Below are 15,332 nucleotides of genomic sequence, written 5' to 3' on the forward strand. Positions count from 1 at the left end.
GGCATCGCGCCGGCCCAAAGGTGCGGAATGCTCCGCATCTTTGGCGGCCTAGCTCCAACATTGAGGGGCTAGGCCGACGCTGGAGGGATTTCCGCCCCGCCAGCTGGCGGAAATGGCGTTTGTTGCCCCGCCAGCTGGCGCGGAAATGCGGCGCATGCGCGGGAGCATCAGCGGCCGCTGTCAGTTTCCCGCGCATGCGCAGTGGGGAGAGTCTCTTCCGCCTCCGCCATGGTGGAGGCCGTGGCGGAGGTGGAAGGGAAAGAGTGCCCCCACGGCACAGGCCCGCCCACGGATCGGTGGGCCCCGATCGCGGGCCAGGCCACCATGGGGGCACCCCCCGGGGTCAGATCGCCCCGCGCCCCCCCCCCCCAGGACCCCGGAGCCCGCCCACGCCGCCTGGTCCCGCCGGTAAATACCAGGTTTGATTTACGCCGGCGGGACAGGCAATTTCTGGGCGGGACTTCGGCCCATCCGGGCCGGAGAATCCAGCAGGGGGTCCCGCCAACCGGCGCGGCCCGATTCCCGCCCCCGCCCAATCTCCGGTACCGGAGACTTCGGCGGGGGCGGGGGCGGGATTCACGGCGGCCAACAGCCATTCTCCGACCCGGCGGACAGTAGGTAAAAATAGAAACCCTATTAAAATGGAGGCACACGAGGAAGACGTTTTCTAGACTAATACAAATGAAGCTAAAAGCAGACACAGAAGTTCAACACAGATCTACAATTGAGACTTTATCATACTACTGGTATATGTGTTGCAGTGGATCGATTTAGCTCATTTGGCTGGATGGCTGATTCGTGATGCAGAGTGACACCAACAGTCTGGGTTTAATTCCTGTACTGGCTGAGGTTATTCATGAAGGCCCCACCTTCTCAAGCTTGCCCCTTTCCTGAGGTGTGGTGATCCTTGGGTTAAATCATCATCAGTCAGTTCTTTCCCAAAGAGGAGAGCAGCCTATTGACCTCTTGGACTGTGGCAATATTTTTATTTACAGTTACATGTGCTGCTCACTGAGGCCCACTGAGAACCTCAATTGTAGACAGATCAGGGGACAGCTAAGTAGACAATGGGAACGCCATCAGGGGAATTTTATGGGACCACCCCTGCCTGCAAACGTGTTGGTAGCTGCAATATTCTGCCCTATATTTCTAAATGCTGTCTCAGAGTTGCAAGCCATGTCTGAGGCATTTGCTCCTGGTCCAGAAGGCAGTTTAAGATTATAATTATTTGTACTGAAAACCCTAAGGCTCTCTCATGAAATTAACTATTAGCCAAATGTCAATCAGTTTATTATTCCATATTTTAGGTGGAACTTGATGTGAAATTTCAAAATAAGACATGTGGGCTTTGTGGAGATTATAATGGCCTTCCTTTATACAATGAATTCATTTTGGATGGTAAGTCAAGAACTCTTGAACCTCTTTAAACCTTGCTAAACTAAATAGTTTTAAACTATAAAACGTTGTCTTTTCATAAATTGTAGGGCGGAAAATGTCACCCATTCATTTTGGAAACCTTCAAAAAATCCATCAGCCTAATGAGAGATGTGAAGATGTAAATGAGCACGGGATTGAAACCAACGCTTTATGTGAACAATATGTAAGTTTCGCTGATTTGTCTGAGGGCATTGAAGTCTGCATCTAAGGTTCACAAAGTCCTTGAAGTTCATCCCATTTTTGCTGGAGTTATTTCAATGTAAATATGGCAACAATTTAATTTACAGAAAATTGCATATCTGTGTGTAAATGTTGGGCAAGACAATAATAGGTTGAATTGAGATGCCTTTTAAAGCTGAATATTCACCATCTCTGCTTCTACATGATGAAAGCTGATGGCACCTTCACAACTGTACCCTTATCCTGAAAGAATGCCTTTAGGACAGTAAGAGTAAGCAGAAATCACCTTGCATTTAGGAAGACTATAACTCTATGATATCTGAAGGATTACTGTAACTAAAGTTCTCCTGTGAGTATGTACAAAAGGGTGGGAACAAGCAAATCCACACTTATTCACGTGCTTTCACACATTCATGAATACTCACCAATTCAGAAACTCATATGAATATTCAATCACTCACACAAACATACGCATATTTTTAATGGTACTGCTGTATTTTTCAGACATTAGAGTTCTGTATATTACACTCATGTTTTTCAGAGAGAGGCCTGCGAAAATCTCCTCTCAAGAAGTGCATTTGCAGATTGCAAATCCCGCTTAAATACTGAAAATTACATACAGGCCTGCATGCAGGACATGTGCACCTGTAGCAAAGTCTTGGACTCATTCTGCCTGTGCAGCACAGCTTCTGAATATTCCAGGCAATGCTCTCATGCTGGAGGGAAACCAGAAAACTGGAGGACAGAAAAATTTTGCCGTAAGTATAATATCATGTTGATGTTCATTGTGGCAAAGAACGGAGGTGAAAATTAAGTATTAAAAAGTTAGGAGTAAGAATGCATATCCTGCAACAGAGAAATTGAAGCAAGCAAAAATAGTATATAGAGTTTCATGAAGGTATCCTAATGGGGATTGATGCTCAAAGGGATCAAGATTCTGGCGCTCGGATCTATGTTTCCATCCCCACTGGGGATATGAAATTAGTTGTTTATGGAGATAGAAGATGTCATGATAGGCAAACATGCAGCTAATGAACACATAGAATAGGACACGACCAATGAGCAGTTAGGACACTCAGGGCTGGTATCTCACTATAAAAGGGATGAGGCATTCACACCCCATCTCTTTCCACAGACCAACATCTACAGAGTGAGACAGGGTGTATCCTCAGCATCACACCCCAGCAGGTGGCTTAGAGCAAGGCTGGTTCAGTTGGACTGAGTTACTGCATTTAGATTAGCAGAGAGTCGGACTCATTGAGAACTGTGCTAATAGTTCAATAAAACACATTGAACTCACTTCAAAGTCTAGAGCATCTTTTACTCAAAACTGCATCAAGTGGCAACTTGTGTTATTCCAAATTACATAACACAACATGATACCAGGAGTCTGTTCAATCTGGTTAGTTCAACTCAGCAAGATCTGTGATGACCAGCGAATGTATACCGGCACAATGGAAAAGATTCCGACTCCTCGCCAACTCAGGACCTCCAGCAATCTCAGTGCCAACTGGCGGACATTCAAGCAGAAATTTCAGCTTTACGTTGAAGCATCAGACCTCAATGGTGCATCTGATGCACGGAAGATAGCTCTTCTCCTCACCACAGCGGGTTATCACGCCTTGGAAATATTCAACTCCTTTCACTTCGCTGAAGACCAGGACAAGACAAAGTTTCAGACCATCCTGGACAAGTTTGACAGCCACTGTGAGGTGGACACCAACAAAATCTTCGAGCGCTACATATTCAAGCAGCGATTGCAAGGTAAAGATGAATCCTTCAACTCATATTTAACTAACCTTAGACTGCTAGCGCAATCCTGCAACTTCGGTGATATCACTGACTCCATGATCTGAGATCAGATCGTTTTTGGAGTTCACTCTGATCCTCTGAGAGAGCAGTTACTGAATATCAAGCATATGACCCTGCCAGTCGCGATTGAAACATGTACAGTGCATGAGCACGCTGAAAATCACTATTCCCAGTACAAAACGGCAGAAAATGATAAACTAGCCTCCCACGAGGTGGAGAGTGTGCAGGCCATCTCCCGGATGCAGCGCCTCAACATTGATGAAAGCGGCCATTTTGCGCTCTCTTCCCAGGGCCCGATGCATGCACGATGCGAACGGGATAAAGAAGCGCCCAAAACCCGCACTGTGCAAGTGCAGACGTCTGAGAACCGCACTGCGCATGTACAACGACGCACGGAGCGTCAGGACGCCGACGTCATGACGTGTTTGAACTGTGGCACCGCCCATTTAAAGAAACACTGCCCTGCAAGAGGCAGACGCTGTTTAAAATGCGGGAAGCCAGGTCACTATGCAACCCTGTGCAGATCTGTACCACCAGTCAGGAGCCAGCGCTCCCAATTCCGACGACGGCGCATCCGGAGTGTGCAACAACACCGACAGGATTCTGATCCCGGCAGTGCAACAGATCCAGATGATGAATGCCTGGACAATGCCTACTGTGTGGGCGTTATTACAACGTGTGAATATGCCACACCAGACTCATCGCTAGTCCCATCAATCCAAGCTGTGGATTCCGAGGGCGAATGGCGAGCAGTGATGAAGGTCAACCACTGCCCCATCCAGTTCAAACTGGACACAGGTGCCTCTGCCAACCTCCTCTCACAGGCAGACTTCAGACGAATTAAGAAACCCCCCATGGACCTTCCAGCTGCCTGCAAGCTCCTGGATTAAAACGGGAATGCCATCACGGCACTGGGGTCCTGCCATCTGCACGTATCCAACCGACACACACGAGCATGGTTACGCTTTGAAATTGTTAAGCCGGACAGGGCATCCCTGCTAGGTGCGCACGCCTGCAAGCAGCTGAACCTCATTCAAAGGGTTCACACCATGACATCCTCCCATGTGGATCTTCAGGCCGGCATCGATGACATCCTCGCCCAGTATCCAGATGTGTTCAACGGGATGTGCACACTGCCGTATCGATACAAGATTCTGCTACGACCTGATGCCAAGCCAGTGGTCCACGCACCACGACGTGTCCCTGCTCCACTGAGAGAGCGCCTGAAGGCCCAGCTCAAGGATATTCAGCAAAAAGGCATCATATCCAAGATCACCGAACCGACTGACTGGGTCAGCTCGATGGTGTACGTAAAGAAGCCTTCGGGGGACCTGTGCATCTGCATTGATCACAAGGATCTCATTAAGAATATCATGCGGGAACACTACCCCATCCCGAAGCGGGAGGAACTCACGAGTGAGATGGCACACGCACGCTTCTTCACCAAATTGTATGCATCACAGGGATTTTGGCAAATCCAGCTGGAAGAGTCCAGCAGAAGGCTCTGCACCTTCAACATGCCTTTTGGCAGATACTACGACAATCGCATGCCATTTGGCATCATCTCGGCATCGGAGATATTCCATCGCATCATGGAGCAGATGATGGAAGTCATTGAAGGGGATCGTGTGTACGTGGACGACATGATCATATAGACCACGACCCCTGAAGAACATGTGTCCCGTCTCCAGAAGGTATTCCGCCGTGTACATGCCAATGGCCTAAAATTAAACAGGTCCAAATGTTGTTTTGGCACATCGACGCTCAAGTTCCTAGGCGGCCAGATCTCACAGCATGGTGTGCGCCCGGACACAGACAAAATCAAGGCCATCAAGGCGATGAAGGTCCCTGAGGACAAAAAGGCGGTGCTGCCGTTATTGGGTATGGTCAATTGTCTGGGCAAGTTCATTCCAAACATGGTCACACACACCACGGCCCTACGCAACCTGGTGAAAAAATCAACTGCCTTTGAGTGGAAGGCGGCCCACCAGACAGAGTGGCTGGAGCTGAAAGCCAAGCTCACCACTGCACCAGTCCTGGCATTCTTCGACCCGGACCGGGAGACAAAGATATCCACAGATGCGAGCCACGATGGCATTGGTGCGATGTTGCTTCAACGAGATGACACATCATCCTGGGCACCAGTAGCCTACGCATCAAGGGCGATGACGCCCACTGAAACCAGATATGCTCAGATTGAGTAGGAGTGCTTGGGTCTTCTCACCGGCATCCTCAAATTTCATGATTATGTCTACGGCCTACCGACATTCACTGTCAATACGGTTCATAGGCCTCTGGTCCACATCACCCACAAGGACCTGAACGACATGACGCTTCGGTTGCAGAGAATCCTGCTAAAACTTATGAGGTATGACTTCAACTTCAACCTGGCAAGGAGCTCATCATGGCTGATGCATTATCCCGCTCCTTCACCTCGCCCAGTGAGCCGCTGGAGATCATCCAGCACATCGAATCGCAGATGCAGCTGTGTGCTAGCACTCTCCCGGCGACAGATGAGAAAGTAGTTCTCATCCGTGATGAGACAGCCAAAGACCCCCTCTTGCAGCGCGTCATCCACAACCTCACCAATGGCTGGCAGAAAGGGCAGTGCCCACAATTTTACAATGTGAAGGATGACCTGACGGTGATTGATGGTATCCTCCTCAAGCTGGACAGGTTTGTCATTCCGCTCAGTCTCCAGAGCTTGGTGCTGCGCCAGATACACGAGGGACACCTGGGCGTCGAGAAGTGCAGACGCAGAGCCTGGCAAGCTGTCTCCTGGCCCGGCATCAGCCAGGACATCACGAACATGGTCCTGAACTGTGCTACCTATCAGCAGTTCCAGCCAGCGCAGAGTAAGGAGACGCTCCAACAGCATGACATAGTGATCTCTCTGTGGTCCAAGGTTGGCATCGACCTCTTTCATGCGAATGGTCGTGACTACGTATTGATCATCGGCTATTTCTCGAAATGCCCTGAGGCGCTGAAGCTCCTGGACTTCACCTCTCAGACCGTCATCAAAGCCTGTAAGGAGATGTTCTTAAGGCATGACATCCCAATCACCATCATGAGCGACAATGGCCCGTGCTTTAACAGTCAAGAATGGTCCACGTTTGCCAGGTCATACAATTTCCAGCATGTCACCTCCAGTCCGCACTATCCGCAGTCCAATGGAAAAGTCGAGAAAGGGTTGCAAATTGTGAAACAGCTCATCTGCAAGGCCGAGGACTCTGCTTCCGACATACACCTTGCACTGCTCGCGTACAGGGCGACTCCATTGTCCACTGGCATGTCACCGGCTCAACTCCTGATGAACAGGGACCTGCGGACGATGCTTCCAGCCATACACCTGGTAACCTGGATCACCTCCCGGTGCTGGAGAAGATGCAGCATCTCAGAGACCGTCAAAAGCAGGGCTATGATGCCCAGGCCACCAATCTGGCCGCGCTATCCCCGGCAGATACTGAGGCCCTTCCCAGATGCTCCAGATCCAATGGGCCGAGTCCCCGATGGCGTGAGGTGCATCTCCTCTCACCTTTCGGGGACCTCGCGTGGCAGCTGCGGACTGTGTCCAGCGGTGCCAAAGTCGGGGTGGGGGGGAGCAGTTCCGCTGGTAGTGGAGGCTTTGGCGGGGGCTGGGGGGGACTGGTGGGGGGTGGTCCGGGGGTGGCTAGGGGGTTTACAGTGGGGCAGTTTTTGGCAAGGCCGCCACCGTGCACATGCGCATGCGCGGCAATGGACCTGGCAATTCTGCGTCCATTTCGGCAGGTAAAGCTTTACGTAGTGTGGCTGCTAGCCCCCATCGGGCGGAGCACCGGTGCTGGGCGGCGATGACATTTTGGTCGTAAGCCCAGACGGATCCTGCGGACATCGCCGCAGAATCGGAGAATACAGCCCTAAATTGACACCGGGGGAGGAATCGACGACTATCATGACAGCAAAACTCGCGCCCAAACTGGAGCCATTCAGTGACTGTGGAAGGGCTAGTACCGGCGCCACGTGGAACATAATCGATTCAAATGAAAAATGTTATTGGATTGGCTGGGTCCGTGATTAGCACTCAGGAGGCTGACAAGTTGCAGCCATATATGCACATTACAATCCCCACACACACTCATCCCAGCCAACAAGGTTGCATTGGTTGTGCTGGAGCGTGCCCATTCCGCTGATGGATCGGCTGGCGCAGAGGGTACCTCGGGGAGTTCCTTGGGGGGGACACTCATATTACCTGTGGCCCTAAGTTCACAGTGGGGAAGTCAGTGGCGTGCAAAGCTGCATGGCTGCCTCGCAGGCTGCGGCAATGGTGCTGCATGCCCGTCCACTTCAATCCCACAACCCACCTCCTGCTCACCCCTGCTACTCCCCCCTCTCCCTCCCTCAGCAGGCACGGCGCCGGTTTCGCGATTTTTAAAAGCACAAGTGAAACTCGCCGTTGGGAACTTGGGCCATCGGAGGTAGGGAATCGCGGAGGCCCCGGAAAATACCGGGTTGGGCCATTAATGATATGCAAATGGTGTTTAATGTACATGCATTCTGCAATGCCGCTGTCGAGGCGACGGAGAATTGCGATTAGATGTGACATCGATGCCCGCCATGATTTTGCCGTCGGAATCGATTGTCCGCCCAATCGCGTTTCGTAGTTCCGGCTTCGGTCGATGGAGAATCCTGCCCATTAGTTATCGTTGGAATACCAGCAGCTTATTTCAAGAACTTTGTACTAAATCCCACTTAAATGGCTAGGACGTACCCAAATGTGAGACAGAATGAAAGAGATGTAGGAAAAGACAGAGACAGACATGGAGTAAGTCAAATATATTTCAGAAAACTTCAGCTGGCACAGAAGCACATTTTAATACAGATTGAACAAGCAAACAATCCTTTATACGCATTACAGATTTTCCACAAAAATCAGAAACTGAAGAATATAGACTGCAATAGTTTTAACTGAGGAATACCTCGGATTATCCGATTTTGAGACGATGTCTGGAGGAAGTGTCTGCTTTTATGACAAAAAGGTTTGTGTCGCTCCCGCACCGAAGCTCCGACCTGTGAGGGGTGAGCAGCCACGCCATGTAAAATGCACCGCCATCCCGATATAAAAGCCTGGAGACTTGCCGGGTCCATGGCTGCACATGCGCAAGACGACAACCTGCAGTTGTCGTTCCGTACAACATGGCGCCGTCCGCGTGCGGACCCGACCTGCCAGATAGTGCCCTTCTGGACACCCCCTCGCCACCCCCGGGCCACCCCCCACCAGTCCCCCCAGCCCTCACCAAAGCCACCCCAGCCAGCAGCACGGCTCCCGCCCGACTGTGGCGGCGCTGGACAGAGTCCGCAGCTACCACGCCAGGTTCACGAAACCTGAGCGCGCACGTGTCCCACGCCATCGTGAACTTGGCCCATCGGGGGAGGAGCATTTGGGGGAGGGCCTTCAGGTAATGTCCTGAGGCTGTCCCAATGGCATGCGGCGTATTCCTCGATGATACCGCTTTGGAGGGAGCAGAGCATCCGAAAACAGCGCCGCCTCCGATTCGGTCGTAAACACCGATTCTTCGCCCCATCGCCAATTCCGATATCAGTGTTGGGCAATGGAGAATCCTGCCTTTTAACTATCTTTACATAACCACTCGCACTCTGTTATTAGAAAATGCACCCAGTTGTGCATGCAGCTTCAACCTTAATTTCCAATCTGTCACTTTAAAAAATCACAGAATCAGACAACATTTGGCCACCATACATTTAATTAGTTCCTCTCCCCTGCTCTTTCTCGACAGCTGAGCATATTTATTTTCCCCTCCAAGGCCAGAATTTTACTTTGCACGGGTGGGCACGTGCTCGACCTGAAAGCATGTGAAATCACTTGAGAACATGTCAGGCGTGTGCCTTGATATCATTATACATTCAAGCGATATTTAGTCGGGTGACACACATGAGAGTTGGAAAAGGGACCGCCAACAATCAAGTCGGCAATTTAGCCCGCTAAGGGGCCAATGGAACGCAATTTTATACGGCCTGTCTACATTTAGACTTGGCGGGCGGGTTGATTGGTCAGGCGGCTTTTACGCTTTAGCTTCAACTTTGATTCAGGGTGCGTGAAATATCAGAGCTGAAATAGAATTTTAAAAGATTTCCAGGGACTGATGTCTCCCCAAGACACTTTTTGTATAGCTTTCCGTCCCTATTTATATTGTACAGGTCTGCAGCTTGCTGAGACAGCTTCGCGGCAGCTGTTCCCCTGAGGGAGCATAGTAGAAGTACCAGTCTGCACCCTCTCTTTTCTCAGCGTCCGCCCTCTTCACCCCCCTGGCAGTCATGCCATGACGCAGCGGAAGCGCCTTTTACATCCGCTTACGGGCCTGCTGAGTACATGCACCTGAAGGGTGAAAAATTAATCCCCAAGTGTTTACCGCTTCTCATTTGAATGTTACAATTGAATTTGCTTCCATCACCCTTTCAGGCTGTGCATTCCATATTACAACAACTCTTAGTGTAAACGCAAGTGTAGGTGAGAGGTTATTTTGATTATAGGAGCCTTCAGGATAATTCTGTTAAGGTCTAATTTGGGATTTTTACATGATTTGATTTTGAGAAGAGGGAAATTAGTGCTAGGTGGCAACTAGGGCAGATTTGAAAATGATATTATGGGCCAAATAATATTTTTTTTCAAATCTCTTCTCGTTCCCACCTATCACTGACCTTTGACTCTGCCCCAGCTCCTCCACCCTCTCTCAAATAAAATTCATCAAAGTTCTCCCTCTCTTTAACACAGCTTCAAAACATTGGCCGGGATTCTCCCTTCCAGGGACTAAGTCCCTACGCCGGCGGAAAAACCGGCGCCAACGACTCCGGTGTCAACAGGCCCTCATTCCTCACCTTGTCTCGGGGGCTAGGTGGATGCTGAAGGGGTTGACGCTGCTCCAGCCGGTGCTGTAGGACCGGCGTGATCTCGCGCATGCGCAGAATTGCCGGCGTGGTTCCGCGCATGCGCAGATCGGCCGGCATATTTTAGCGCATGTTCTCTTTGCGCCGGCCATGGCGGAGCCCTGCAGGGGCCGGTGCGGAAGGAATAATCTCCCCCATGGAACAGGCCCGCCCGCAGATCGGTGGGCCCCAATCGCGGGCCAGACCACCATGGGGTCTCCCCCCAGGGTCGGATCCCTCCGTGCCCCCCCAAGGACTGCACCCGCCGACTTACCTGCCAGGTCCCGCCGGTGTCAGAGGTGAGTGATTCACGCCGGCGGGACTGGCCAAAAACGGACGCTCGGCCTATCGGGGCCCGGAGAATTGCCAGGGGGGGCCACTGCCAATGACCCCCGACCAGCGTGGTGTGAATCCCGCCCCGCCCGAAAAATGGTGCCGGAGAATACGGCAGCTGGCGTCTGGGTGGCGGGACGGGATTCGCGCCGCCCCCCGGAGATTCTCCGACCCGGCAGGGGGTCGGAGAATCCTGCCCATTAACTCTGTTTCTCTCTCCACAAACGCTGCCCGATCTGCTGAATTTTCCCAGAATTTCTGTTTTATTTTAGATTTTCAGCATCAGCATTATTTTGCTTTTATTGTTGTATTGCTTGCTGTTAGCTCAGTGAGGGGGTGCCTCGACGAGATTTTACTGTGGCCTATGATAACCAGAGGATAGACTGGATCCTAAAGGCATGATGAGGAATTGCAGTTAAGTTACCGAAGTTCATGTTACCTTTTGTCACCTGTACCTCCAAATTGCATCCTACCCCTTCACTCCATGCACAATTCAACTCACAGAATCATGATGTCTTAGCAGGAGATTTCAGCTGCTAATCGCCATCAACAATAGGGGTCTCAATTACCCAGGTCAGACTTACTGATGCAAGCCTGAGAAACCAGCAGCTACCCCTTATCATCCTGACCCCTACTGCATATTGGTGATAAATCTTACAAGGTGGCAGGTCTGCAGCAGGTGTGCTCCGGAGGAAATCTTTGGCAATATCCGGCTACGCAAGCGGAAACTAACATGCTTAACAGAATATTTTCTCTAATGCACTGCACAGGACCTTGTGTCTCCAGATCAGAGTTATCATACTAGATTAAAGTCCTGACTGCTGTGCTTGACTATTAATCCAGTCCGAGACACCTGCCACTGCTAATACCCACCATAGACGAAGCCTTGATGAGCACTATTCATTCCAGCAGCAAAACTGGAATTTTTAGAAGGCCATCAAAGGAAGTATCGGTGTTTGCATAAAATGGGGGGAATATTCTCTCCAAAGTTACATACCAAGTAGGTTACTGTAAAAAATAAAAACATATAATGCTGGGGAAACTCAGCAGGTGTGGCAGTAGCTGTGGAAAGAGAAATAGTTCATGTTTCGAGTCCATCGTTAACTCTGTTTCTCTCTCCACAGATGCTGCCATACCTACTGGGTTTTTCCAGCATTTTCTGTTTTTATTTCAGATTTACTGCATCTGCAGTATTTTGCTTTTATTTTAGGTTATTGGAAAATTCTGGCTTCTTAAGATCATAGCTGTATTCATTTTACAGGAATTATGCCAGAGTAGATATCAGTTTGACCATCTAACCGTATTATGTGTGCTATTTTACAGCAAAGAAATGTCCTACAAATATGATCTACAAAGAAAGTGGTTCTCCCTGTATGAATAGTTGTTCTCACCTTGATACAAGTAGCTTGTGTGAGGAGCACTATATGGATGGTTGCTTCTGCCCACCAGGTAAGCAATTGTGCCATAACCTCTTCAAGCAACTACCTGTAACTCACCTGCCACCTCTGTCACAAAGAATCCTGCAGCAAAATCAGAATCTGCTCTGTTATTGAATGGTAATGTGAGCAATGTGTGGAAAAAGAATACTCAAATCAACAGTCAGATAATTTATTTGATGATTGATTTGATTTCTAAAACTTTTTATGGGTGGAAGAAACAAATCATCTTTGTGCATGTATAAACTACACACCCTTGGCAGTTATGTGTGCTAAATTCAGAAAAATGTGGTGGACCTGATTTGATTATTGAGCTTTCAGCTGGTTAGCTTCTGGTACTAACTGTCCAAATTGGCTCACACTTAGACGCCTTATTTAATATTTCTGACTTTTAGGGGGTTATCATTTGTAATCTCCATTGTATGGAGCAGTGAATATTTACATATTGAGGAGATCTAACTATCACCTGATCAATACCCCTCAGGATCTTAAAGGATTAGATCACGTCGCCAACCCTATTTCCTGTTAGCTAGCCAAACTTCTATCCATGCCAATATGTTACTCCCTATACCATGGTTGTCTCCCACTTCCATAGTCAAAGTCTCCCTTTAGTTTGTTTCCATCTCCCACTATATTAACCATTACTGCTATTTTGATGCCATTTACAAACATTGAGCTGTTGAAGTGGTACACCATTCATCACATCCCTCGGCATAAAACAATTCCCATTTATAAAAACCCATCAGTCCCATTGCCCAGCAACAATTTGCTTCATCTGACACTGATGACAAAAGTGCGCCTTCTAATTATTTCAAAAATGTAACCGGTGAGGTACAGTGTTTTATTAGTTTTATTAACATGTAGAAGGTAGCCGCACATGGGGTGGCTCCCATCGGGGAACTTTGTTTTGACCCTTTCCGCCCACTCGCTACCACACAAAGAAACTTTTCAGTTAAATCGCACCCTTCATCATTTTTGGGGGCCTTGGGGAGTTTCTCTCCAGTCTAGCTCACACTTAAAGGTTTTTCAATCACTGGGGAGCTGAATTTGCTGGTGAGACCGGCTCCTCAGATCAGGTCGCCATTTTGAAACGGTGCCCCGATCTCTAAGTGAGCTTGAAGGTCCCACACTCCCCACCCATGGGTAATGTCACCCCCCACACACATGGGCATTACCCCACACTTGTCAAGTGAGGACACCCCATTATGGGGTCTCTGAGTGCTCCCCCTTTTTAGGCTGCCCCACACCGCCTTTCAGGTCCGGTACGGGAATTGAACCCGCGCTGCTGCCTTGTTCTGCATTACAAGCCAGCTGTTTAGCCCACTGTGCTAAACCATCCCCAGGTTGGTGTTAAGGTATATTTTGGTAAAGTGTGAAGGGAGCTTTAACCTGAATGTAACCTATCCTCCAGACTCAATCATGAGAGAAGTATCGAAGTGTTTCACTGCTCAGCTTCCATGACCATGATAAGCATATAAGACCCATAAAGCTTTTCAATTATCTTCCCTCCCATACAAAATAACTGGAAGCAGAGTGGAATTTTTACATACATGCTTTATATTTTTCAGGAATGGTGCTTGATGATTATTCCTGGTCTGGGTGCATTAGTGTGAAGGAGTGCAAATGTTCAATGAACGGCAAACATTACAATCCAGGCACTCTGATTTCAGCAGAATGTGAAGAATGGTACAATCAACATTAATTCTGCACCTGTAAAAAATTGTATGGCACCTTATATTTAGCTTTGAATGAATGTACTAAATTGGTATTCCTTGCAATTTAAGTGCCTGCAATGGAGGTAAATGGCTCTGCAAAAATCTGCCTTGCCCAGGTGTCTGTTCATTCGAGGGGGGATCACATGTCTCCACTTTTGATGGCATGAAATACACATTTCACGGAGACTGCTATTACATTCTCTCCAAGGTAATAAGATCTTGTAAATATTTATTTCTGCAACATGTCAAAAACTTTGTAGACAGTAATATTATGCTCTGTCCATAAATACATCAAAGTACCATCACTGTAATGTTCTCCAAAGCTCATATTCTCATGACTGCAATGCTCTTTTTATCATATCCATCTTTTTGTTAACCATCTTTCAATAGTTTTGTAGTTAGATCAAATTTTCTGGGGTGTTTTCTGTTTAAGTTGTCTCAGAAAAATGTAGCAAAATGGTTCAAGTAGCTGCAGAATCCATCATATGATGCCACTACTAATTCAATATAATTCCCGTACACTTGCAAGTAAGGAATTATAATAAAGCCGTTCTTTAAAGCCCTAAAGTCCAAAACAAATCCATTTTGGACTGAACATAAAAGATTAGAATTGACAGATGCAGGGGCGGGATTCTCCGACCCCCCGCCGGGTCGGAGAATCGCCGGGGGCTGGCGTGAATCCCGCCCCCGCCGGTTGCCGAATTCTCCGGCACCAGAGATTTGGCGAGGGCGGGAATCGCGCCGCGCCAGTTGGCGGGCCCCCCCCCCGGCGATTCTCCGGCCCGGATGGGCCAAAGTCCCGCTGCTGGAATGCCAGTCCCGCCGGCGAGAATCAAACCACCTCTCTTACCGCCGGGACAAGGCGGCGCGGGCAGGCTCCGGGTTCCTGGGGGGGGCGCGGGGCGATCTGGCCCCGGGGGGTGCCCCCACGGTGGCCTGGCCCGCGATCGGGGCCCACAGATCCGCGGGCGGGCCTGTGCCGTGGGGGCACTCTTTTCCTTCCGCCTTCGCCACGGTCTCCACTATGGCGGAGGCGGAAGAGACTCCCTCCACTGCGCATGCGCGGGGATGCCGTGAGCGGCCGCTGAAGCTCCCGCGCATGCGCCGCCCGGCAAAGTCAGTTTTGCGCCAGATGGCGGGGCACTAAAGGCCTTTCCCGCCAGCTGGCGGGGCCGAAATCAGTCCGGCGCGGGCCTAGCCCCTCAAGGTTAGGGCTCGGCCCCTCAAGATGCGGAGACTTCCGTACCTTTGGGGCGACGCGATGCCAGACTGATTCGCGCCGTTTTTGGCGCCGGTCGGCGGACATCGCGCCGATTGCGGAGAATCCCGCCCCTGATCTTTTCATGACCAGTTTTGGTCTGACAGTATTAGGTAAGAAAATCAGGTGTAATCTACATAAATGTGTTTTCATATATGTTGCAATGCCAAGCAATCTTAGAAAAGAGAGCAGGTCAGGAGCTTGAAATTTACAATCAATTTACTGACAGTTAATTGATCT

At 49.5% G+C, this 15,332-nt stretch overlaps 1 protein-coding gene across 1 annotated transcript in view; it reads left to right on the forward strand.

The window, feature by feature from the left end:
* LOC140430262 (uncharacterized) overlaps positions 1-15,332 on the forward strand; it is a 210,357-nt gene that overhangs the window by 18,519 nt on the left and 176,506 nt on the right. Inside the window, exons 4-9 of the mRNA XM_072517687.1 lie at positions 1,308-1,398; positions 1,485-1,600; positions 2,159-2,375; positions 12,007-12,132; positions 13,688-13,805; positions 13,904-14,042. Coding sequence (XP_072373788.1) covers positions 1,308-1,398; positions 1,485-1,600; positions 2,159-2,375; positions 12,007-12,132; positions 13,688-13,805; positions 13,904-14,042 — 807 coding nt within the window. The remainder of the gene's footprint in view (positions 1-1,307; positions 1,399-1,484; positions 1,601-2,158; positions 2,376-12,006; positions 12,133-13,687; positions 13,806-13,903; positions 14,043-15,332) is intronic.

Source organism: Scyliorhinus torazame, chromosome 10, assembly GCF_047496885.1.
Source record: "Scyliorhinus torazame isolate Kashiwa2021f chromosome 10, sScyTor2.1, whole genome shotgun sequence".
Lineage (NCBI taxonomy): Eukaryota > Metazoa > Chordata > Chondrichthyes > Carcharhiniformes > Scyliorhinidae > Scyliorhinus > Scyliorhinus torazame.